At 42.0% G+C, this 26982-nt stretch overlaps 1 protein-coding gene across 1 annotated transcript in view; it reads left to right on the forward strand.

Annotated features, from left to right (window-relative positions):
- The window catches only part of slc4a11 (solute carrier family 4 member 11), a gene marked incomplete at both ends in the record, with an annotated part of 77325 nt that overhangs the window by 26746 nt on the left and 23597 nt on the right, over positions 1-26982 (forward strand). Inside the window, 6 exons of the mRNA XM_079174972.1 lie at positions 1013-1129; positions 9044-9087; positions 14151-14379; positions 19555-19587; positions 23194-23275; positions 24184-24307. Coding sequence (XP_079031098.1) covers positions 1013-1129; positions 9044-9087; positions 14151-14379; positions 19555-19587; positions 23194-23275; positions 24184-24307 — 629 coding nt within the window. The remainder of the gene's footprint in view (positions 1-1012; positions 1130-9043; positions 9088-14150; positions 14380-19554; positions 19588-23193; positions 23276-24183; positions 24308-26982) is intronic.

Consider the following 26982-nt stretch of genomic DNA (forward strand, 5'->3'; position numbering starts at 1 on the left):
TGATTGATCAACAGAGAAACACTGTGAATAACTTTGCCTAGAAGGCCGCATCTCTCTGCACAGATTTCTATTCAGTTTCTGACACTTTTTCAAGATCAAAATCAGACCAATTATCAAATACATAGAGCTGGAATTAACCATTTAAATTCACTGGTTTCAGCTTCATTTGTGAAGACGATTTCCTGGTTTTCTTATTCTTCTCGGATAATAAACTGAATATCTTTGGACTGTTGGTCAGACAAACCAGAGGCTCTGGTACCTTGTGATTTATTTATCTATTTGCTCAAACTTAAAAGACCAAATGATGAATTAATTAATAGAAAAGATGAATCACTAATGAAAACGAGTGTTAGTTTCAGCCCTAAATGTGTAAAAAACCTATAAAAAGCCTGTTTTTAACCATCCTGTAGTTAAAAGCTTCTTTAACTCTCAACCTCACTGCAGGATAATCTGACAACTGAGCCTCCTGTGACACGCTTCAGGTGACACTAAAACAATATTATGCATCTAATTCAGAGTATTTCTTTTCTTTTTAAGCACCAGATGCCTATTACAGAGTCAGGACGGGTCATTGACTATCAGATCAGCTGTCACAGAAAGGCATCGTTTCTTCTACAGTCATAATATTTTGTCGCTGTCTGAACTTTTTGCTCAGCGCACATCTGACATCTTTTTCTTTGATGGGATTGTTTTCCATCTCACGTTGTTTTTGTATGTTTTTACGTAGTAATAATACTTTATTTTTGTACCTATTTTTATTTATTTATACATTTTAAGAAAGTATTCTGCCAACACGACACTAGGACATGCACCAACTTGTATTTATGTTTTTCTTATTTAAATTCATAAGCATCATTTGTCCTCCCAAGTTGAGCTGTCTGGTGAAATACTGTGCAGTAAAGTACCTGTTGACTTTCTGGGCTGATAACAATAATAAAAGCGGGCTTGCTGCCCGGGCCCGGTATAGCCGGTGAGGTTTTCAGGAGGTGACCCTGTGCTGTTGTGTCCCCAGAGCAGCGGGAGGTGGAGCAGGAGGAGGGCAGCGAGGGCCGAGAGGAGGGACAAGACTCGCCGATCGCCTGCGGAGATGACATCCACCTCTATGACAACCAGATCAGCCCTGGGCCAGGTCAGTGGAGGGAGGGAGAGAGGGAGGGAGGGAGGGAGTGTGTGGTTGGTCTTTATCAAATATACAAATTGTGAATGAGGTTTTCTTACTTCAGAACCAGAAGTTCTGGTTTTACTCCGGCTCTCATGTAAGAGTTCTTGCCGTCTCGCTGATGACCGTTGACCTGATGTGATTTTAAGCGGCACTGTCACAATCAGCTCGCTCAGGTATATAAAAAAAAGCAAAAAGGTTATAAACTGGCACGCTGCCTCTCTGAGTTTGCTCGTAAATAACCTCCTCTGCTGTTCAGCTGTGATCAGTATCAACTGTTCATTTTCATTTTGCTCCTTCGCACTTTTCCTCGCTCGTTTTTTTGGAGACGTTATTATGTCACATGATGCGCCCTCTCCGGAGGCGGTGCGTGTCTGCGGTCATGGCGGATCTCCCGAGGCGTCGTTCAAGAAGGCAGCAGAAAGAAAATCCCTCAGAACAACTTTGAACTCATTTGTTCTGGTGGAGTCCATCCAGAGCCTGATGGCAGGTGTGGACTTGACAGACAGCTCCTCAGCTGCAGGTGCAGGAGATTTATTTTTGACCCCCCCCCCCCACACACACACACACACACACACACCAGAAACCCCCATGTGTCAACAGGTGACCGTTCCCTTTGAATGTGACAGGTGACCATGTCACTCGGGCTCATTCTCCATACATAGTAACACTTAAGGCGTCTGACAAGAGAGCTGGAGCGGTGCATGCTGGGAACAAGTTAGGAGCAGAAAACAACAGTGAAAACCTCTCTCTCTCTCTCTCTCTCTCTCTCTCTCTCTCTCTCTCTCTCCGTGAGTGTCAGGTCTAACATTAAGACTGTTAAGTACTCGAGTGGCGTAGTGTAAACTGTCACGGCAGAACAGATTATACCGGAAATACTCATTATGATAAATGTTAACACGGGAGGTGTTTACACCTCTGAGCCGGGATGTAAAACTAAATTACTACAGCAAAAATATAAGAACTACAACTTGTGAAATCAAATCAGTGGTCACATCTTTATGCTCGTCCATTGAGAGCGTCTGTAGAGAACATAGTGTTTTGGTTATACGGTGGAATGTACACGATGTAATGCTACCATGCCAGCTGCCTGTTGTGTTTTCTTCTTCACCGCTTCACACGACAATATCATTTCTACGTTTTATAGAAAATGAAATGAGGAAATAAATAAACAACAAAACACGTGGGAATGTTGGAAAGTTAATAAAAAGAAACTTCAGCGCATTGTTTTCACCGTCAGAATAAAGGAAAACAATTACGACGTCATAAAGGTGAGAACGAAAATGTAGTTTTTTTATTAAATTGTAACCTCAGTAGTAAATAGTACATTTCACACTACAACACTACAGGTTTAAAAACCTTTTTTCTTCTTCTTAATTTCTGGTTTTGGTGCAGTTAAAACATTCACTTGAATAAAATGTCCTTCCTGAAAACAAGACGCTTCATCTCATTGATGCATAAAAAACCCACATGTTACTCCAACACAGTCAAAGCTATTCTATCATAACAGACATGGATGTAAACTGCACCATGACAGCGAGATGTCATGGTGCAGTTTACCCTCAAGGTGTTTTACAATCTGTACAACACGCTGTCCTTAGACACCTCGACTCCGATAAGAACACAACAACAACAACACACGTTTAATGGGGAAGAAGTGGAGGAAACTTAAGGAAGAGCAGTTCAGGAGGACACACACACACACACACGCAACAAAGTAAAAATAACAATATAGACAAAATCTAAATGACAACAAATGATCACAGATGTCAACATCTATGAAGAAAACGAGTCGTCAAACAGATGTAACCTGAGTCACATGACCTGTTCTCCACCATGTGACCTGGAAGAAGGAGATGCAACATAAACACGCGAGGAATATAAAATCTCAGACGTTAGATAAATGATGTCCCCCCCCCCCCGACCAAGTCTCGTTGTCACACACATTGGACCCCAGTGTCATTAGCCGTTTGCGTGCCCGTTTCTGCTTTTAATTTGTCACAAATTATCATCCTATTTTTTTTATTATTCCACATCAGCAGGCCGCTGTGGAATACGTCCACCATATCAAATCAATGTAGGACTTTTAATCACATCCTGTCTGGCTAAATAAGCAGTGGTGTGGAAAAGCAAATAGCTCAGCGATTACATCAGACCCAGAGACAGCAGCTCCTATCAAAATCTAATTTCAAAAAACATCTGTCTGTTGTAATTAATTCATATATCTGCGTGTGTTGAACTGTGGCTTCTTTTCGTGAGAAGATGCAGTCGTGCTGTGGATGCTTTTATGATTCTGGTCTCGTGCCAGCCGGGTTTCTGTGACAGCATTCAATCTTGACCTTTATGATATCCTGTTGGATATTTAACTGCAACATATTAAAGATTCGTTTTATAATGGTGTCCCAACATTTGAGTTATTTAAAGAGCTTTTTTTTATTTTATTTAATGTCCCGAATACGAGCTCAGCCTCCAAAGTGCTGCAGCACATTTCTCATCTCATGAGGTTTGATTTGTTTGACTTATCATGTTTTATTTTTATTTTTTGTATCGTCAAACTTGTAAAAAGAAAATGTAAATAAATAAACCGGCACTGACTTGGGAGTAAGACGAGCGGAGGCGCACTTTAATGATAAAGTGGGTTTTAGTGGCTATGAATTAGTTTTTTAGAAACAGAAGATGAGGCGAGGTTCATCATCGCTGTCAGAATAAAAGCACAACTCTGACGGCTTCAACACGACGAGACATCTTGTTCATCATCAGTAGCACACGATCCGTTCACAGGGAAACACTTTGGAACCACTGTTGGTAATGTACCGTGCAGCTGAAAAACAAGGCAAAAAAACAGATAAGACTAAAATATGACTTGGACATATTTCTTATAAATTATACTAGCATGTACATTGCACATCCTAGTTTAAATGTAGTGACACTATCTCCGTCTTAATGTCACAGAAACCAACATTTGACTGCTTGTTCTGTTTGTTACATCGTAGTCTTTTAAGTGGGCGCATAGGCCATGAGCAGAAACCAAATACTTGGCAATTTATGCTCATTTTAGATTAATTATGTACACATTTACATACATTTTGAGTGGCCATAGTTAGATTCAAAGTATTACAATTCATTTCAATTATATTTACGAGCAGCAGATGCAGAAATACTTTTTGTAGTATGTGGAAACACTAATAAACTGTTTGCTGGAAATGCGTTATTTTGACAGAAAATCTATTTTCTAGGGATTTTTGGTCTGCAAACAGATGTTATTGTAGTCACTGGTTGAAAACTACACATTTATTGTTGTTTTGCCGTTTGACTTCTTTTGTGTGTGGCCCACAATCAAAGAAGTTCGTCCACCTCTGCTCTGGACTATGAAGGTTTGCACTTTCAACGGTGATTCAAGAGTGAGAAAAGATAGCGGCTTAACAACAGGACCATAAATATAGCAATGAAGTGCTACATAGTGCTCTGCTGATACTGTTGCTGTCTTTATCTACATGTAACACTCCCCTGTAAGTGTAAAGTGTCATCACAATGCATTCAAGGAAAGGCTTTAAAGCACCTCCTAAGGTTCATGCACAGTCGATGAGGCAGATGCATCTTCAGAGGTTCAGGTTTTATTTGTAGGTTTTCTCAAATAAAGGTGAGACATACAAACAGTAAATAGAAATAAAGTACATGTGCAGGTGAGGTAGAAACCCAATGCGAGCTTATCTAAAACCCCTAAAAGAGAGGAAAACAATGCAAAATATAATATCAATACGCATGCTTGTCTTTCTATTATCTTGAGTCTTGTTTGGTTTGTATAGAAAGACGGAGAATCAGTCAATAAGTACAAATTTGCAATGCATATTTGTACACCACAGTATTTTTTAACAAGTAATATCCTGGTGATGAACTTAAAAATTACAAATAAAAAACTTTGAAAGCTTTCTGGCAAGTCTGTACTTCACTTTAAAGATAAAAGGTACATGAATGTGCAAGAAGGTGTTTCCTTCAAAGTGGTTTTGTCTTTAGTAGTGACGAGGACCTGGATTAGCATTTGTTGACAAGAAGCTGATAACAGGATGAATATTTCCTGATCACCTATTTCTTAATCCAGCTCCACCAACAGTTCAAAGTTGTCTCTTATCCAGAGAAATGACTCGGCGTCTACCAGATGGATAGGCAGAAAATCCTGGTTCTCAGAGGATGTACCCTGAAGGATGTTGATGTTCCTCCAGCGCCACCATGAGGTTTTACATTTGTAGTTTTGTGTAAAATATCTCGACAAATATTTGATGAACTTCCACGACATTCGGTACTTTCTATCTGTCGCCATCACAAGGTCAAAACTTGAATCTTCTATATTTTGGTTTCGACCAAAATTTGCAAATTTGCAAAACTTATCACGTTCATATCAGTCTCAGTTGGGGTTTTTGTTTAGTGCAAATGTTCGCACGTTAACACGCTAATCTAAGATTGAATATTATTCTTGTTATGCATTAACTTATATCATTTTTCTACTATCTGTGTTTGGACGTATCTGCGGAAAGCTCACCGTCCTCTTGTGGGGGATGAAGAGTCGGCAATACGTTCTGCTCAGTTTTGGGGAGTTTGTGGCATCAGGCAAAGATAAAACAAAGTGATTGATGGAAAGTGATCGTTCAAGATTAGAATTGAAGTACTTACTGGAAATGTTGTCATCCGGTGCAGTAATAGAAGGATGTTGTTTGTCGTCTGTGTTGTTGTTTTTTTCATCATTTTGACATGATCTTATCCATTCTTCTCTCTTTAGAGAACTTTGTCATGAAAGCTGTCAAATGCTCTCCATAAATAGAATTGATTTCATGATTATGTATCTGCCAGCGCTGGGCTCACTTCCATTTCAGTTCAATCAGTTTGGCTGAATACTGAAGTGGAAAGGTCGCGAGTGAGGACGGGCGTCTGTCACACTGGAAACTTGAGGATTTTAGATTTGGACCGAGGTCACTTCTTGACCTTGATAACTGTTTGGGGGTTTTTGTTTCACGGACACAGTAAAAGAAGAACATAAAGATCAAATAAAGGCACAGATTTAAATCACCATCAGAGGATCACATAACTTAAAGTCGCCAATTCTGTAGTAAATGAAATAGAGTGCCAAGGGTTGTTGCATTTGTTTGAGACAACTCTGTATTACCGTGATCCTAAGGGTTTGTATAGATTAGATTAGATTAGATTAGCCTTTGTGTCTCCTTGAGGAGAAATTTGTCTTGGGCATTCAAGAGAACACAGGTAACGTAGCTGCACACTGCCTTTAAATATACACACACAATACATCAAAAGTCTACAATCGTGCTACAATTAACATTCAATGACACACACAGATCCATTCCAGACAGTCTGGTCTCATCGAGCATTCGTAACTATACCGTTGTATAAGAATGTGTCGTAGTTTGTACGTATACCATGAAAGTATTTGTTTCTGGTTAAACCTAGCGAGGTATTTTGTTCTTGTATATATTACGAATGTTTCCTTAATTTTACTAAGTAGGTTTGTTGCATAAACCTAACAAAGTATTTTACTTCAACCTAATTAAGTTGTTTCTTGTAAAGATGGAGGTTTATTTTCAAAAGACTGCATGCATGTAACAAGCGGTTTGTTGCATCTAGATATATCTTCACAAAAAATAATGAGTAGTTGGTATCATACGAACCGTTGTGTGAGGATACGTTGACCCAGAGAACATACACTGAAGACAATTGCATGATGCAAGTTTAAATTTAAATAATGATGATTCCATGTCTCTTAACTCATTAACACACAGCAATGTGTAAAACATGGAAAATGTATTCTCAGCATTATGAAAGTGATATTTATTTATTTTTCTACACTACCAAACCAATTACTTCCTTATTTCATAACACATATTTGAAATGCGTACGCTGTTTCAAACACACTGCCCAGCTCCGGCCCAAGGACACTTGAGATTTTTTTTCCTATCACACAGTAATTCCGCCATTCTCAGTCACCACCCTGCAGCCCTTAAGGACTCAAATAACACGACACTCCGCTCTGAAATGACAAAACACTTGTGGCCGACTGAATGTAATCAACAGTTGCAGAGCTGCATTGATCGAATAAAGAACCGAGTAGGGACACAAACCCAAGTCACATTTTTAACGCTTCCTCTCCCTAATCCTTAAACCCTGAAATTCTCCTGGATTACTTTAACACCACACAGTATATTGAGACATACAGGAGGCCATTAGAAGGAGGTGATCATTGGGGCTAATCTTATATGAATATATGAATATCTCCTTACGGCTGCAGCCTGACAGCAATTAGAGCCGCGGCTCGCTCTCCCCTCTGGGAGCGGATCAACCCAGCCGTGTGCTTTTTGATTGTGAGGCTTTGATGAGCCAAATCCACTGCACACCACACGTGCGCCCCCCCCCACCCCCACCCAGCCCCGCCATAGCCTCATCATAGAGGTAGGCTCTCTTTCTCCCAGCACTGCCTGCAGGGTTTTATGATGGCAAGGTGTTCAGTGTGGCGATGAAAGCCCCCCCCCCACCTCCTTTTTCCCCCCTCACGCTCACACTCAAACATGTTCACTTGTGGCTGGATTATTGATATTATGATACCCCAGTGCTTTCCTGGCTTGTTAAAAGGTTTGGTTTTTCTTCGCGCTTTACCATCGCAGAGAGGGGAGGAGTTAAAGCGCAGATTGATTTCCCAGAAGGAGCCGCCATAGTGCACCACGTGGAGCAGAGGAGGAAAGCCCGTGGCAACCTAATAACGTCGTCCCCACAGTAAACGGCGATAACGGCGTTATGTAACGGCAGCGGCGGACCGTTTCATGAGAGTCAGCAGGGTACCGAGTCTGCTCGTTAAGGGACTGAACCGTGTTGAAAACCTTGTTCCCTCGGTTTGTCCCCGTATTGTTTTCCAACATAAAAGCTTTTCCCTCCTTTTGTCCCTTTTTTTTTTTTCCGACACTGGGAAAAATCCAGACCTTTGTACTGTATCTGAGCGCTCGCCTCCACAGACGTGTGTATTAAAACCTTATCGGCAGAAAACTTCCAATCCCTGTTCAATGAGAGCGTTTAGAGACTTGCCTCTTGGCATTTCCAGCACTTTGAGAAAGAAAGGCTCTCAGGCTTTTTCTCTGTACTGGCTGTTATTTTTATATATCTTTATTTCAGAATGTGCACCGTCAATGGTTGGTTAGAACATGCTTTAAAATGTAAACACAGAACATCAGGCAAAGTTAAGCATTTTAGCTTGCAATATTCAAATTCAACAAAAAGCAAACGCTTGTAAAACGGAAGACAAAGGCTTAAAGGGGCCGACCATGAACCACAACATTCCCGGTTTTAGTCTGCTTGCAATTCATGTCGTTCCCCATCTCTGTCTCGCCTCATTTCCTGTCCCTGTCTTTACCGTCGACTCTCTAATACAGACATGAAAATGCCTCAATTTCAGGGCAGTATGCTCATTTTTCCGTGGCGGTTACCGGGCAGATCAGATCTTTAGTTTTACATTCTGGTCAGATTGTGATTATTAGAACAGAGATGCAGAAATGAGGGCGTGGCTGAACGCTGATTATGTTCTGAAGCACAATGTGCATTTCTTTTCTCACAGTTTGACCGACCGTATGTGTTTTCTATACAAATGAGTTTGACGTGGGTTCACTGTGTCGTACTTGCACCTGTTCTTTATCGATTGAAGTGTGGCGAGACGTCAAAAATTGCTCCAATGATGAATTTTCTGCTGACAGCAAATATTAGAGATATATTAATATAATACATACAATCTTTGTACAGCAGAATATATGTATTGCAGTCATACAGTTTATGATGATGCTGTATCATGTCACAGTTTGTTCGTCTAACTGGACCTCGTGTTTCGTTTCTCCTCAGACGCTGACGACTCTGGTTGCGTGTTGCTGAACACATCAAGACGGGTAAGCGCACATATTCACTGAATGTATGATATATTATTATTTAAAAGATAAGGACGTTTTTTGGCAGTCGGGGAACTTGGCACATTGCTGATAATGAGTGCAGCCATCTTAATTGATCTGTAGAGGAAATTTGACTCCAGATACAAGATTTAAACTCAACGTCTCAGATCTGGGTGGAAAGATCATAGAAGGACGCGCACGGTACTGAATGTTTTAATCACAAGAGCAGAGAAAACCTTAGTTCCAACAGTGGCATTCGCTGCATTTGAACCTAAATGCACATTTATGAGAGGAAGCAGTCGTGATGGAGCAGAATCAGCCCAGCTTTCAGCAGGTCGAGGGGATAACGACTACTGCCCTCGGTGCTGCCTTCTTAATATGATTATGTTCAAACTGTTTTCACTCTTAAACTCGCCAAATACCAACACTTGCTCAGTGCACCTCAGGGTGCGATACTGACGCACCGGGGCACCCATTAGCCGTCTGTATGAGACGCACTGGGCTTTCAACTAACGGCAATGTAAACAATCCACGTCACAATCAGCAACTGATGTTGTGTAACGAGCGGGAAAGTCTGCATTGGGATGGATCAAACAAACACAGGACTTTCACCCAGGAGACCGCTGTTTGTGTCGCGTATGAAACTAAGTCACGGTTGACTTATTTTCCTCATAGACTTGTTACGTAACCTACGTATATAAATCATGCCAGTTACGTAAAAAGTGTACTTTATGTAAGAAACATACTTATTTTAGTCTAAACCAGAATCTTTTCCGAAACCTAACCAAGTACTCTTGATGTGTTTATTTTGAAAAGGGACTGTCTGCATGTAACATGTGGAAAATAAATTTTTTTTCTGTGAACACAAAAAAAAGAAACAATCCCTGATTCCAAAACTGGCGCTACAGGGGTACCTATGCTAATAAGATGCTTACATCACATTTGGACTACAGTAATTCTGTTTGTATCTGCTTTAATAAATCGTCCGTACAGCTGCTGCTGGGCTCTTAACACAATCCAACACATGGCCACACACACATTACACCTATTCTAACTTCTCTGCATTGGCTTCCAGTTCAGTTTAGAATTCATTTTTTAAATGTTGGTGCTCACTTATAGAGGCCCACATGGTCAGGCTCAACCATGCATTAAGGACCTTCTGAACCCCCCACGCCACGAGCCGAGCTCTCGGGTCCTCTACCCAAGGTTTTCTAAGCAGAGGTTGTGCTCTCCAGTCGGCAGCCCCAAAGCTATTTTACAGTCTCCCAATAAGCTCTTTGAACTCTTTCAAAAAGCAGCTAAACACCCATCTGTTCAGATAGCACTTAAGGTACCGATTAAGGTGGTATTTCATGTTTTAACTGTCCCGCTTGTATATTTTATCCAGTCTTTATTTTATTTATTTTATTTTATTTATTTGACAAACTTGACCTTTTCCTAAACCTAACCCTGAAGGCAAACGTCTCCCACGTGAGCCACTGACCAAGCGTACCGTTTTGACGGGTTAGGGGTGAGAATGTTTTGCAATATTACATGAAAGTGGTTGAATTATTATTATTAATTATCCATTTTGGATCTTCCTTAGTCGTAGACAGTAACTTAAACTTAGCTTCATTACTTCCAGCGATGTTTTCTTTACGGAGCTCTTTCGGCTGAGTCATGAGTATCGCCTGACACCGAGTCCCAGTCTACCACTTATATTTCCCTACATACTGTAATAGCCCACAGCTCCACGGCGCACAGTCGAACAGCACGCTGAGGTTTGTAAAAAACCAATCCAATTTCTGTAAGATGTGCTTGACAACTGAATGGCTCTGCTGTCAGTGTGAATATCTTGTCATGCCTCTCCGCTCACATTGTTCCGTGTTAGGAGCCGGTTCCTGTGTTTTTAGCGATGCCACAGCGGTGCTACACCTGAGCTGTGCTGATGTGAATCTCTCAGACTCAGGGAATCCAAACGTTGTTTGCTGACGCAGGACGTTTTAGGATGTAAAGAACTGCTCTAGTTTTTGTTGTTTGTTTACCATTTTGTTATCTTAATTGGCTTTCCGTATGCATTATGAGCTTCAGTCTCTGGACCCAGCCGTGTACCGTCTGCAGATTTTCATTCCAAACAAACACAGCAGCAGCTGATTCTATTGATTGCTACACGTTGAACCGGAGAGGAGGGACGACTCGCAGCTCCTTTTGGGAAAACTTACCAAGTATTTTATACAGTCTATTACAGACAAACAGTATAAATTATAAATGTATTATTGTAATTCATTAACATACAAAACATAGAGTTAATATGCTCTCCTCAAAGCCACCAGGCTCTTATAATGAGGCGGATGGGTTTACGTTGGAGTCTGTTGAAAGCTGGCGTTGTGCAACTCCGCGGTCGAGGAGACGGCAGTGAATTACAATAATGAAGCCTGCTGCTGATGAAGGCGTGCAGACGTCTTCTCAGAGAAAGAGTTATTCTGATGGAATGTTATTAAGATAAAAGAACATTTTGGTGGAATGTCTAATGTGTGGATTAAAATTCAAATTAGACTCAAAAAACGTCCGACTCACGACTAAGATGATGCTTCTCACTCTCTGAGCGTTTACAGTTTGGAATATCTGTCTGAAAGCAACACATTCTGTGAAATCTGTTGATGAGATCCATGAGTGAACCCGTTAACATCAGGATTAACACTCGTGAAGTCATACGGAAATATGCAGCCGTGTGAATCAACGACTAGTCGACTGTTTTATCTGATAAATGAACTAAATTGGCATTTTTACAAAACGAAAAAAGCTCAACAGTCGCTGCTCATGAATATTTTGAAGTTTTGGACAAAACAAGACTTTTGAAGATGCCACTTTGTAAAATATTATGATCTTTGAGTAATTTCTGATATTTCATCAATGAATTGTGACAATAATTGGCAGATTAATTGATGATGAAAATAGACGTTAGTTCCAATTTTCCAGTAAAGGCTGAACAGCACACGTGAGCACTAAAAGCCAGACAGTGAGAATATAAACCCGCTTTAATATGTCAGTCGTTTCTAAGCAGACTGTTCAAATGAATCAAACAAACTTTGATTCTAGCAACCATTTTGCAGATACATTTCTGTAAAGTTAGGGAGTATAAAGCAGCGCCCAGAGGGCATTGGTTTGAACTGGTTTGAACTGGTGACCACGGCGCTCCAGAGCTCGATGTCGTCGGTAACGCGCCCGTTTGATGTGCCGTGTTCCTGCCGACAGCTCGCCTGCTTCTTCTTCTCTATTCTCTCCGTTCTGTTTTACACTTCTGTTGGTTCGCGCATGGTCACATCCTTACTTTCCCACTTTGAATTTTGTCGTGGATGTATTGCTCGCAGTGGTCTTTATTTAGAATATATTTTATTAAGGTGTCTGCTACATCTGTGTGCTTCTTGCTTTCTTTATCAACAATTCAGGACATTTCCTTAGAATTAAAGATTTCCCCAAATGCTCGTGTCCAGCACATCCAGTATGGACTGCAACACTCGTTTTGCATTGTTCATCTGACCAGGAAATACATCCTAAAATAGCACCAAGTTATTTAGCAATTTACACCTTTTGAAGCACTTGACCCCCGAAGCAGAACCGAACCCCAAAAGTTGACACATCCGCACAAACAAATCAAATGTATTTATAGAGCTCGAAACACAAATAGCTTCAAAGACTCTAGACATGGACTCAGCGCAGTGCTCGTCTTTAAAAAAAAATGAATAAAAGAACAGCAGGGAATCCACTCATCTGCAGAATTTCTGTCAATCACACGATCAATGAAATCGAGGACCGGTGGGTGTCTGGGCTCTTAATCGAGCTGTGTTCTTCTCTCGGTCCGTCCGTCTGTCTCTCAGCTGATTCTCAGACTCCGCTGGTTTCAACGGGTGAAGCGTCTGTTTTTGTGTGCTGCTATTTAAAAAAGGGACAATAATAAGGCTCAGAGGGGGTGGATGCTTTAAGGTCAAAGCTTTAGGGCACTTTCACACTTCGGCCCAATCTGTGAGTGGTTTGATAATATATTTTTTTTTGTGCCCATGTGGTCCTGTGGATTTTAGACTCTGTGTCACTACTCCTGCTGTGTCACATGAAATAAGATAGCGTCGTAACATTACAATGGTGATTTTGGGAGCCTGATTCTCTGAATTCTCTGCGTCCACATCTCCAATGTGTTCATTGATTTAGGCCAGAATTCATGACCTGCCAGAACTCTGTAGGATCGTCTCACAGCCAGAACTTTGATTGAGTGAATCAGTAGATTTACGCCTCTATTGATCTGGTTTTGGGACTCCTCCGCTTCAACTGAAATGAAACAACAAACGAAATGGCAAAAATTCATCCTGATTCTAAAAGTAGTCGTAGTCAACCAACTCAGGCTTCAAATAAGATTTAATCGCTACAGTGTCTGCCCAGCTTTACTGAAATAAAAAGAATAATGTGATTGTCCTTTAAAATGTTTCCTTAACTACTCCTGAAAAACGACTTTGTCTGACACTGATCAACAGAAAAACTGCAAATGTGCTTCAGTTCTTTCTTCTTTTATTCAACTTTTGTTAAACCAGATAAAATCTCTTTTGCAATGGAGATCTGGCCAAGAAGTTAAACATGGAGTACCGGTCATTTTATAGTACAATTTAACTGGTAAATAAATACAAATAGTGTATGATACATACACATACATACACATACAAAAAGGCAACTCTTGCACATTGTTGCAAGAGCAGTTTGTGGTTAAAACCTCTGATAACTACTTGTGTTTCACAAAAATATTAGCAAATACTGTGTTAGCTTCGCAGGCACATTTTCGTAGTCTTAATTTCTCCAAATGCAATATCAGAGACATCGCAGCCGAACCAACACTTCAGCATGTTGGGGATAGTAGAATAGTCCAAACCAAAGATACGTTTAAACAACTATATGAAAGGACTTGTATGCCTTTGGTCCAATAGATGCGTTTTGACAATGCCTTCCAGTCTTTAAAAATGCACTGACTGGCATAACCAGCACAGAAATCTCAAATGAAACTATTTCAGACTGAAAGAATTCCCATCTTTTCCCCGCAGTATGTGAAGCTGATGAACTTCGAGGAGGAGATTCGGGCTCACCGGGACCTGGACGGCTTCCTGGCCCGGGCCACAATCCTGCTGGACGAGACCGCGGCCTCCCTGGACGACGTCCTGAAGAGAATGTTGCACCACGTGGGCCAGGACAGCAACTCCTCCGAGCCCAGCTGCAACTTCGAGGAGGTGATGAGCATGCTTTTCACAGACGCAGGAGCTCAGGAGGTCAACGGTAAGCAAGTGAAACCTGTCGACATGCATGTATAAACCAGCACGTGTGTGAAAAGAAATACAGCCGCACAGAACACGATAAGACCGAGAACTTGTACCGTCTGTGTGAGCCCACAATCAGACCAAGACCATCCGACACCTGGCCTAGAAACATCCAACGTCTGCACATGTCAACACCTGCCCTGAAAAATAGCTTCACCTCCGGCTCAGGAGCAGAATTGTCAGACTGACTCGAGAATGGTTCAAGAAGCTTTTAAGACCCAAAGCAGAGTTTGTGATGTTTGAATCGAGGCGGCTGTCCATTTGCCCCTCAGCTTTTTTTCAAGTGGACACAAATAGAGCTCGCTGTGCCAAAAACTATTTACATGTGCAGACATCAAACGTTTCCCAGGCAAACTGTCCGGTGGTTATCTTACACTCTAATGCACAAGATAAACATGTTTTTGTGTTGTTATTTTTCAGATAACTAGAAAATGTTCTTGAGATGTTTTGGTTTATTCTTTTCACTGATTTCAAGCCATTTAAAGCAGCTTTTTTTTGTTCACAAAAATGTTAAATCAGTTAAATTATTCAAGGGTTGCTTCTTGTCTTCTTTCAGACTAGTGGAAAGAAAACATCCAAAATACACATTTAGCTGTTTACTTTACTACTTTGTCTATTTTTATCTGTAGATTTCTCCTAAAACTTCGCTTTAGATAATGCATAATTTGCATATTTAGACATTCCATTTCAGAAAACTTAACTGGGGAAGTTTCATGGTGATATCTTTTAATACATTTTTTTTTTACCCTTTTCACCTGTGGTGAAAACATCTCTTTAAAGACCGTTTTCTCTAAATGAGTTTTTTCTCACACTCTGAGCCAGAAATCTCCACTTCAGCAGCTCTTACATACTCCAACCGTTCCTGCTGCGTCTGTATTCTGAAGGTTTCTACAGAGAAATTTTAGCCCGGCTTTTCCCCCGTGCTCAGATTTCAGGTCTTGAAATGTATTCACATCGGCACATATTTGATAAGATAACGCCTCATTTGCATGTTTCAAACTAAGATTTCAGAAAACTTGAAATACAAAGAAATATTGTCTTTATTGTAAATAATCAACTAGGGATTTTCTTTTACCCGTTTCACCTGTGGTGTGCTGAATCTTCAGGTTTATTGTACCTTAAAGTATGTTAGATATGCACAACCTTACTCTCTTGTGATGCATGCATTAATTTCTGAAGTGTACTACAGTTTCTCTAATGTGTAGTAATGATATGTCAGCTTACGGATCCCTTTCACACCAGCTCGGTCCCTTCAGCACGGGTCCTTTTGGCTGAGCAGCAAAGCCTCTCGGTTAAAGGCGAATCTCCTCAGACCATTAGAGCAGGAGAAATCCGCCCTCTTACATAACAGTGCGTATAGCCATTGTTGAAGCCTCGCTCTCCTCCCCGGCTGCACTGAACGCCGCATTCACAAAAAGTAATTCTTTATTTTTCGCTGACGTCACGCAGAATTGAAGAAATATAAATGTTTTTCCTGTTTAAAACGTTTGCTGAAGGTTTAAAGATGAAAGCACGAGAGGGGTTTTTCTTCCCACTGTAGGAGCATGTGGAGCTAATGGTAGTGTAAGGCCTCCCCGTCATGTACTCCCTCTCCAGTGTTTTCCCGTCTGGCTCGGCTGGTGTCCGCCGTTGTTGATGGTTAGTCAGAGGTGGGTGGTGGGTGACGCTCACCCTGCACAGCCGCCTCTGACAGATCCGCGAGGTGATAATTGACTTCTGTCATCGATCACTCACTTAGCTTTTCAAATGGCTCTCTGAGACTCTCAAGCTGTGGCGGCGGCGGCGGCGGCGGCGGCGGCGGCGGCGGCGGCGGCGGCGGCGGCGGCGGCTACTTGACTGTTTCTCTCCCAGAACACCCCACTCAGAGGCCACAGAAGATATCTTGACCAAAAAAGACTTCCTGCGCAGGTCTGGGGGGTCTGGATATTTATGGAAAATCATTCTGAGCACTCAGGGGTTTCACGGAATTTTAAAATTGAATAAAGCAACGCAGAAAAATAAAGGAAAATAATTAAACTAGTGATACTTTATGATTAAAAATAATCGACAGCCATTGAGCAATAGTTCTAGCTGTTTGACCACATTATCATAGAATAGCACTTTTAATGGGAGCAGAAGCACAACAAAATACTGTGTTGCTTTCTTTTAGATTTCAGATGATGAGGAAGTTATGAGTAATGTTACAGCTGAGAACGTAGCAGTGCAGCGTGTGTGCAGTTTATTTGTCGGTGAATAGATGCTAGAACATAGACTGTACATAAGAAGCGGACGTAGTCGTCGTGACGTCACCCAACTTCAGCCGTCGCCATCTTGGATTACGATCGTCGCCATCTTGGCTTTTTGCGACCAGTGAATGGAAGTGACCATATTTGGACAGCGGAGGAGTGACGAAGAGACGCCGTATATGGCTGTGTTAGCGACCTGTCAATCACAGTAGCCCCGCCCTAAAGCATCCCCTGCTTTATGGTCTGTTTGACTCTAAATGGACCATAATGTACTAAATGAACATCATGCTGTATTGAAGAAGACTTGAAACTAGAGATTGAGACCATAAACTCATGTTTACAATGTTTACTGAGGTAATAAATCAAGAGAGAAGTAGAGTCATTTTCTCATAGACTTCTATACAACCAGAGGAGTCGCCCCCTGGTGGCCATTAGAGAGAACGCACGGTTAGGACACATCTGCCTCGGTTTCACTCGGCAGAACCGGAGGTTGCCGCCTGCTCAAGACACAGGCCAAGTTCCTGAGTCTTGCTTGCCACCTGATTCAAGTGAAGAGGGTTAGCTCAGCAGCTAGCGACAACTCTGGCTCAGGCTCACTTAAGGTGGACTGACCTTTAAGGTGGACCAGCTGTTAGCTGAAGCGACAAGCCGCCCCTCTTTTAACTGTTAGATCACATTAATCGGTCAAAATATTTATTTTCCGGTTAAACTGGAAAACAGGTTGTATATTTCATTTTTTACACTCTTTTCAAAGTCATTGTTAGTCGTTGTTATCAGCAAGTATCTAGATATAAGTACTTGCACTGGTCTGATAAAAGTGGTATCGGTGCATCCCTGCAGTCAGTAGTCACGTGTGCATCCTCATCAAAGTTATTAATTAACTAAAGATTCTCTCAAAAACAAGGTCAGGGTTTTCTTTTGTATTGTGCAGCAAGAAGAGCTGTTTTAAATCAGCTGAAACTTGAGTTCTCACTCTGGGGAAATGCATTAGCTGCAGCAGAAGCAACGGGGGAATAGCAGATGAGAATTAGTTGATAATTAATTGCACAGCAGATGATGTAACAATTCCACAATCATGCAGCAAATACGGATGACAAAGATTTACAGTTTGAAACAAGCAAATGAGGAGCACCACTAGCTGTTAAATAACATCTACAGAGGCATGTAACGTGCAGAATGCATACAGAATGAGCAGAAAGATTAGCCTCAGACCTTTTCATTTTGTTTTGTTAATTATTTGAAAAGAAATATTCTCCACTTCAAAAGACGGACTTCTCATCTTACAAATCCTTCTCTTCACTGTGTCGTTTTGCGATGAATTCCCTTCACTCAGAGGAACATGTCGGCTCCTTGAATTAAAATTCAGGGATCCGACATGAGAACATTCACACGTGAAACACTTGCGTCAGTGCTGAGGTGGGGGGGGTGGGGGGGGGGGGGGGGGGGGTCTCCGGGGGGGAGGAACAAAGGCTCTTCATGGGGGAATACATTCATATTGCACGTAAGTATGTTATCGGCAGCGCACATCTCTTCAGGTATTAATTTCTGCCGTATCTACGCTCACTCTGCCACAGCCGGGTGATACGGCTGGCGAGCAGGACCGGGCTCATTTGGAGTGTAATACTGTACAGCTGTGAGATAAAGAGACCAGGGCGAGATTATAACAGGCACAGAGAGAACAGAGAATTACAGAAATGGGGAAAAAAAAAAGATGAAAAGCCCACAGAGATAATTAGTCCTGCTATAACTTGTACAGAGGAGCCAACTTGTGCTGCTTTTTTTTTGGGTTCACTTTTGTCTCGGGATTCGACGGCACACACAACGAACAGCATTGCTGATGATGCAACGCATAATGATATTACTTCAGCCACTTCTTTAAAACAGTAAACCAGCCTCTATTAATTAAAAGAATAACATTAAACCAGTAACATTAGGTCGCTGGAGACGATGATGGTGCTTACAATGTGTCAATATTTCTGTCATAATTCTTTGTATGGTTGTATTTTGACTGCACCTTCGTTTCCTCCCCTACACTTCTGTCACCTTCGATCGATCCCACTGGCTCTTCACTTTGCCTCGATTTGCATAATCCTCCCGTGTAATATTGTTTTTGTTTTTTATTACTCAAATCAAACACAAAAAAACAGTCCCACGCTCATGATTTAATAGCTAATTATAATTTTGTTTAAAGAACCTAGTCTCTCGGTACCCATCCCCTAATGTGTGAACAGCATACTTTGTGCAGATACATGTTACCTTCTGACTGGAGCCACTGCAATTATTCTGCATGTGATTCACTCCACAGGAAAAGGTGCTGTGTGTTTTTGAATCAACCGACTATGCCTTCTCTGTTATAATACTATTTCTTTTCCAGGCCGGCGGCGTGACTTTTCACTGTGAAAATCTCTCTGTAGCGTTCTGCTGGAATGATCAGAATACTAAATTCAAGCCATTAATTCAACTCTTTACCCCGGGAAATAAAAATACATGTCATATTTTTTCTCTCGTCTTGATCTCTTCTTCACTGTCGTCTTTGGGGTTTCTCTGCACTTGCTGAACACGTAACCGTCTATCAGTGATAAAATCAAATTTTTTGGTAATAGCCTGTAGACGGTAATCAAGATAAGATCTCTCAGCGCCCAACGGAGGCGAGACATTGAGGGATTTTCTCTGGAAAATGATATTTAATATGCATGAGGTAAAAAGGAGGGCAGGAAATGAAGCTTCTGTTCAGCGGAGATGTTCATGTGTGTGCCGGTTAACCAGAGAGTGTCTCTATATGAGTGTGTCTTTTGCGTATATGTTTGTGTAAAATCTTCGATTCTGCTCGCCTGCTGATCGGAAAAGAAAGGTGACTGAACTGGTTTCTCCTCTTGGTTTTTTTTTTCTCCCTCCTTCTCCCCATGCAGACAAGTCTCAAAGTTTCGTTTTCTTTGATGACGGTAAGCTGTGCTTAATTGGATGAAAATGTCAGCGTCGGGGCCGCCACGAGGCTGCAATCAGTGGTGTGCTTCTGTACCAATCATCACCATCAGTGTGCCGCTTGTGTTCCCTCTCCACACTCGGGACTGGGTCGATCCATTGAGTCATCAAATGATTACAGACGCCAGCAATCCCTCCCTGTGTCACAGATATCGATGCCTCTTCAGCTGCCCCTCAAATCAACGCCCCTCTCCCTCAATAATGTTATCAGTTCTTCTTCTTTTTTTTTGTAAAATCCTGTGAAACAAACAAAAGAACAATGCTGGCTCTGTGTCAATTCTATGAGGTCAAAATGATTTGGCAAAAGAGACATGTCCTTGGCATGCTCTGGAAATTTATATAATTCAGAATATAGCTTATCGTATACACTTGACTCTGATATTATTTCCATGTAGGGCGTTGGTTTATTTCCCTTTTAATGAAATTTGTTTTTTATGCAAGCGAGTAGAGGATTAGAATTGACAAGCTCTCTAGATAACAAGGTTTTCACTATTGACCCAGTCCTAGTGGCCCTCTGCTCGCCGTGTGACATCATACGTACGTGTGCTGCATGGGTTCCTAATATACAGTAAGTGTTTCATCTTCTGTATGGATCCTTCCTGTATTTTAATCACCTCCTTCAAAGTGCCCTCCACAATCCACGCTTTGAAGGAAACCAATCATTCCCCTTTGTGTGTTTGTGTGTGTGTGTGTGTGTGTCTGTGTGTGTGTGTGTGTTCGCTGGCAGGTCTACCGATGGTTGAGATCCCGGTTAATCTTTAAGGCAGCATAAAGATCAGTAGGCTTTATTTAGGTCACCACTGAGCATAATGTATGACGTCTCCTTTCACACGCTGACAAAAGAATCCGCGAATCTCTGTGTTGTTGTTTTTTTGTCCACGCGTCTTCTGTGGATTTATCTGCCGCTGATGTTTCGACTGGCACGTCAGCCAAAAGAAACATTAACATCGCTGTTTTGTTGTTTTTCTATGACTGCTTTAAAGCGCATTGATTGATTCGTCTCTCTTGTTTGCGACAGACTGGATTCTCCTCGCATGATTTGCAGAAATTTGCAATCTGTTATTTTCCCCTCCTCCGACCGAACCGTGTGAATAATGCAGCTGAAAAGAATTCACCAAAAATTCAGGACAGATCAAAGGGGCCAATCCAGCCATCCAGTCTTGCCTTCCTCATACGTTTTCATCACTTTCCATTGAAGTTTGTCACATTTGATATGCTGCGTGTGGGCATCTTTTTTCCTTTTTCTCCCTGTCTGTGTTTGGGGAAACAGCGGTGTTTGCATATGAAAAGCTGACGAAACGGTGCAGAAACCTTCACATAACTGACACGTATCAAATGTGCATGTCTTAATTAGTCTCCCAATTGATCACATCAGCAACACGCGCTTTCCTCTCCTCTTAACAGTCAGGTTTGTTCACCTTCGCTGGTGATGTAAGATAGCGTATTCACGACGTCCCACACATGATTTACTAAGGAGATTGGGGTGCTGCAGGGTGACGTAAAGACACAATCAGTTCTGTTCAGCAGCCGGCGAGAGGGAGGAGGTGGGAATGACCTCTCACTCGGGAGATATATTGATTGTTTATATTCGCGTTCAGAGTCCCTCTCCGCTCAGATCTGTGCTTTGTCTCGTTGCTTCTTCGCTTGGGTATGTGAGCTTCTCAGTGCAGGATGACGTTCGTGCAGAGTTTGATACTAGAACACAGGATCTTGTGACATTATAACAATTTTGGAAGCCAATCGTGGTCCAGGATGCAACTTCACATTTCAAGATGTGAAGTCCTTCAGTGGTGTACAATGATGATGGAGGCGTTCTAGTTAGACTATTGAAATGAACAATATTTGCATATTCATAGGAGTATGAGGAGTATTCGTATGAGCTTCCCACGTTGGGTCATAGTGATAATCAACCCTGAAACACTGACAGTATTCATGCTGTTGAAGCAATCGCTCACACTTTAAAAACACAAGTGGCACAAAAGACAAATATGGAAGTGGTTGTAATCTGAAGGCTAGCAGCGTTAGCTTCATCCAGCCTGTCGGTACGGAAGACCGTCTTCCTCTCTCCGTCTGTGTCCTTCATGTCTTCACTTGGCTTTCTCCTTCTTTTCCGTCCTCTTTTCCTCCTCTCTTCATCTTTTAATCTTTTTTTCTGTTGCGACTGCATCTCTCTCCCTCTGTCTCTCTCTCTGTCTGTCTCTCCCATCCTCTCTTTCCTGACGTCAATGAGAAATTGGATGGTTTTTGATTATTACATGGCTGTCAGGCTTACTGCTATTAATTGAATTGAATCCCAGTCCATCTCCTTTACTTCTCTCTCCCTTCCCTCCCTCTTGTCTCCCCTCCCGCTCTGCTTTTCATCTAGCCTCTCTCTCATTTTCCTTCTTGTTTGTCCCGTTCTGTATTTTTTGTATGATTTGTGGGTTATTTTCTCATTCCCTCGGTGCTTCTTTGCTCCTGTTTCTGCTTGCAGTTTTCCTCTCTCTCAGTTTCTCCCCCTCTGCGTGTCTCCTCCCACTTGTTCTCTCTTCCCGTCTCTCTCCTTCCCTTTATTTTATCTCCCTTGATCCTTTCTTTTCCTCCCGCCTCTCTCACTCTCATGCTTTCTCTCTCTCTCTCTCTCTTGTCTGCCCTCTCTCTGATTCTCCCTTCCCTTCCTCACTCCTTGAGCGCTGTGATACTGTTGTCATGGTGACACCCATCATTTTCTGGCATGAATGGAGGATACTTTATTGATGAGACGGCGTGGCAGAGAGAGAAAGGGAGAGTGATGGAGAGAAAGACAGGCAGAAAAGAAAGGGAGAAGCCACCGGCGGGGTAAATCACAATGATATGGAAATGGTCGTCCCCGCCGCCGCTCACAATACCAAACATTTCCACCCTGTGATTTTCTCGGTACCGATGAGTAGAAGAGAACGTTGCAAGCTGATGCACGCCGAATCTCGTCGAGGGGTTTTGGGATAGCCGGCGCTGCTGTAGAATATCCCCCAAAACACTCATTATTCATCACTCTCAGTGGGAGAAGTCGGAAGGGAGATTCCTCTTATTAGAAAGCAGCGAGCTGGTTTTCGGCTGCGTCCTTAGACGCCCATGTTTAATGATTTGTTCTGCGTAAACACGGCAGCATAATGAAATGTGTTTGGTTTTTATCCGTGAACATGAGCGTTGGTGTTTTCTGGGGTTGGATGGACGCCGTCATTAGTCTGTGTCGTGGTGTGGTGTTTGCACACAGTGCATCGCTTTGTAAAGCAGGAAGACAGCTCGTTAGACACTTCTGATGTAGACGTACCGAGAAGCTTGGCACCGCAGATCAGGCTCTAGACTTCCATCCAACATTTTAGGCATTTGGCAGACACCATTAGAAAACATACAGGAAGCAGAGCCAGGTTCTATTTTTGAATATTTCACATTTAAACATCATAGATGTGGTAGTGTAACGATACATTCTAGGACAGCTGAGATACATGTTCTGGGGTAGCAGAAGAGAGGAGAGCTTGAGAGGAACAAACTGGACCTGAGGTCCATCTCAGCGTACTTGTGTTTGACCTCTGACCTTTCCCCTACAGTCCACCTGCTGTCAGAGACGATCCAGGGGGTGACGGCCACCGCCACCGGGATCCAGTACCAGCAGTCCTGGCTCTGCATCCTGTAAGTCATAACGTGTTCGTGCGTGTGTGTCTGCGTTGAAACAATTAGTCAGTCGTTCAAATGGTTGATCGACAGAATAGTTTGATTGATTTTATATATTTAATTAGCAGAAATACACTTGTAGTAGCCTTTCAAATGTAAAAAAAGACTTTACTCGTGTCTCTTTGATCACATTTTATATGTTGGGGTTTGTGACTGTTGCTTGGGCAAAACATGTATTTATAAAGCACATTTCATCCACACGGCAATAAAGTGCAAAGACACAAAGTGCAAAAGAAACACATTATAAAATAAGATTAAATAGAATGCATAACATAAGATGAAAAATACAACCTACTGACTTCTCAGAATAATACTATTTAAATGGTTCTTTGAAGAACAGGTGAAGATTTTAGGGCATTTTTAACGCTATATTATTTTACATTTTTTAGACTAAACAATCAGTGGACTCATGTCAAAAATAATCAACCGACATAGATCAGACGCTTTTCTTTCATTCTAGAATTTTCTCAATCCATAAACGAATCCCTCGGTTTACCTGAAAAAATTTTAAATTGCTGAATTTTGGAGATGCATTGGTTTAATTCGACAGCTACAAAATGTGAATGTGGTTTAATAGTCATGTTTAAAAAAATATTTTAATCCAACTGTCAGAACTACAGGAATGTGTGTGTGTGAGTGCGTCTGCAGTAGATCTGTCCATGTGCACATGCATTCACACACACGTGCATGTGAGTGTGTATGAGTGTTTTTATGCATCACATTTGAATACTGTCTACCTGTTGCTGCAGAGCGAGCGAGAGCGAGCGAGAGAGAGAGAGAGGTTAATATATGGAAATGAAGGGCGCTGCTGGTGAGGTGAGGCGTTGACATTTATAAAACCTCCTCCTTCTCCCTCTCCGCTCCAGCTGCAACGTGAAGTATCTCCAGAGGCGTCACGTGTGCATCTCCCGCCTGGAGAGGCCACAGAACTGGGGGGAGAACTGCTGCGAGGTCCGCTATGTCATCCTGATCCTGGCCCCGCTCAAAATGGTAACTGCCTTCCCCCGGAGGGTGGAAATGATATGTGAGATTTATCTGACTATGGTGGATTACTGAGGCATTTAAGGCCCACTTGTTTCTTATATTTGTTATCATCTTCTGCATTTGTTTGTGAATTAATTCCTTCAGTTAATCGCTGTGAAGAGACTTTTCTTTCATTTCCCCTGCCAGTCTTTTCTCTCGTCTTTGCCTAAATCTGTTAGCTGTTAGAGTCCAACTCAACCATACGAACAACGTAAGCATCCCGCTGCCGTCGCACAACTAATTGATCATTTGCATACCCTCCTGCTCTGCTTTCAGCTACTGTATTTAAAAGGAAATGTATATTTAGTTCAACAGTTTTGAATTTTAGGAAAAAAAAGTGTGCTCTTGCAAATATCAGGTGCAGTCAGCCACCTGTCATGACTCCAATTAAGTTTAGTTTTCTTACCCGCAAGCTCAGTTCTGGATGCAACCAAGGATGGACCTTTTCTGCTTTTGAATATTTTTACCCCAAAATACCCGGAATGGTTTAAACAGATTTTATGTCTCCATGCTTCCAAAAACCTGATGTGTCTCTTGCTGCAAGAAGACACTAATCAGCACATGTTATGTTGTGACAGCTCAGAACATGTTTTCTGTAAGTTTAAGTAAAAGGACAACTGGGAAGAAAACACAAACTAGCTTCTGCGTATGTGCCGCAGTAATTCAATTAATAAGACATATTTGAACAATTAAACCACAGAATGTTTGGGATGCAAATGGTAGTTTTGAAATATGATTTTCACTCAGATTGTTTAGTCTTACCAAACCACCTCTGGCTTTACTTTTTCCATAAACTGTAAGTCACTTTATTCAAGTCAGTGTTTGTACATCGCACCATTTAAAAACAACCCGCGGTTGACCAAAGTGCTTTATCAAGTAAAAGGGAAAAAGTGCAGAAAATGGACAAATGACACAATAAGAAAAACATATATCGACATATCTAAAACAAATAGAAAGCCAGGGAGTGGGTTTTTTAGCCTGGATTTGAAACATTTAATAGGTCATTGAAGGTAATTTTCTACCAACTTGTCTTGTTTTTTATTTCAATTCGCCAAAATAGCTGAAGTGCTACTAATATCACTGCTAAGCAGCCAACTGCCTGTTGAACTGAATTCAATCCAGAGCCCTCACAGTGTTTAGTGTGGGCACGAGTGTCCTGTTGGCTGAACCCTTGTGCCACACATACCCTTCTCTCCCATCAAACCACTCAACCCGTCTGTCCTCCACCGCTTCATCCTGAGCTTTCAACACACACACACACACACACACACACACACACACACACACACACACACACACATACACACATATACATGTGCAGACACACTTCACTCTCCTATCTTCAGATGGCACTGATTGTTAGACCTCTACTGATAGAAACCTCCAATCCTCAACTCCCGTCTCTGCTGGAAAGAAAAGGGAATTTCTTCATGCTGGGTCTACTTTTAGCGTGGGATCATCCCCTATAGAAACCCATTTTCACCGACCAACCATCAAACTGTGGAACCACCGGGAGGTTGGCGTGACACTGGCAATCAGCGATGCCTCAGCTAACTGCATCATGTTTGTTTGTTTGGTTTCTGTTTTTTCCCATGAGCCCTGCGTTCGTGGCTCTTTCCCCAATGCATCCAGCTCCCTCCTTGCCAGTCCTGCAGGCAGCAATCACAACCACTAATGGTATTCTCAGAGACATTAATCTGCGAGAAAGAAATCTTTTGAAGGGGCATGATGATAATGATAATAGGAATTCCTTTGGTTGGCAAATGTATGTAATCTAGCGTGGGTACGGGTGGACCATTTCCATCAACCACCATTTAAAGAGCGTTGCAGCATTTGCGGCTTTTTTTTCCTCCATTTCTTTACCCACCGTGAATGTGCTGACCTTTCTTCACAAATGCTCTGTTTCTCATTTACTCGGTTAAACACATACCTGAAAGCGCCTATCAACATGTTCATGTACTCTTGCCCTTAAAGAAACTCCTTCAGATCTTCTGCTAGTTAGACCAGCTGCACTCGGTCTTTGATGTTGATGGCGCAGCGTTACTCACTGTGTTCTTAAGTGCACTTACTTTCTACACCCACGTTTCCCCAGTCAGGGTAATCAAAGCTAGTGACCTTAAAACCAATAGGATGAATCCTACTGAATATGTTATTCCCTGGACTTTTGCTTTAGTGCCACCAGCAGGTCCAATTTCTCACATCTCAAAATTGACAACAAAACTTTACGCAAACTCATTTCCAGTGGGTGTCTGCCTCCGTCCCTTGCACAGATTCTTGCACAGCTGGGAGGAAGGGGAGTGTTCGGTTTGGGGATCTTGTCTCTGCTCTTTGCAGATGATGTGATTCTGTTGCATCTGATCAGGAGGCCTCCTTGAGACCTCCGGTTAGAGGTTTTCCAGGTACGTCCAATTTGTACGAGGCCCTGGGGTGGACCCAAAACACGCTGGAGGGATTATATATCTCGTCTGGCCTGGGAACGCCTCGGGGATCCCCCAGAAAGAGCTGGCAAATGTTGCATTTCAAGCATTTCAGTGCTTCTTTATTTTTGAATAAAGACATGTAAAAGTTGAAAACCACCCTTTCAGTTCCCAATGCGATTCCCTAAAAAGCGCTTGTTGTTGCCATTTGGATGTATTGTGTTG

Source organism: Pholis gunnellus (genome assembly GCF_910591455.1).
Source record: "Pholis gunnellus genome assembly, chromosome: 15".
Lineage (NCBI taxonomy): Eukaryota > Metazoa > Chordata > Actinopteri > Perciformes > Pholidae > Pholis > Pholis gunnellus.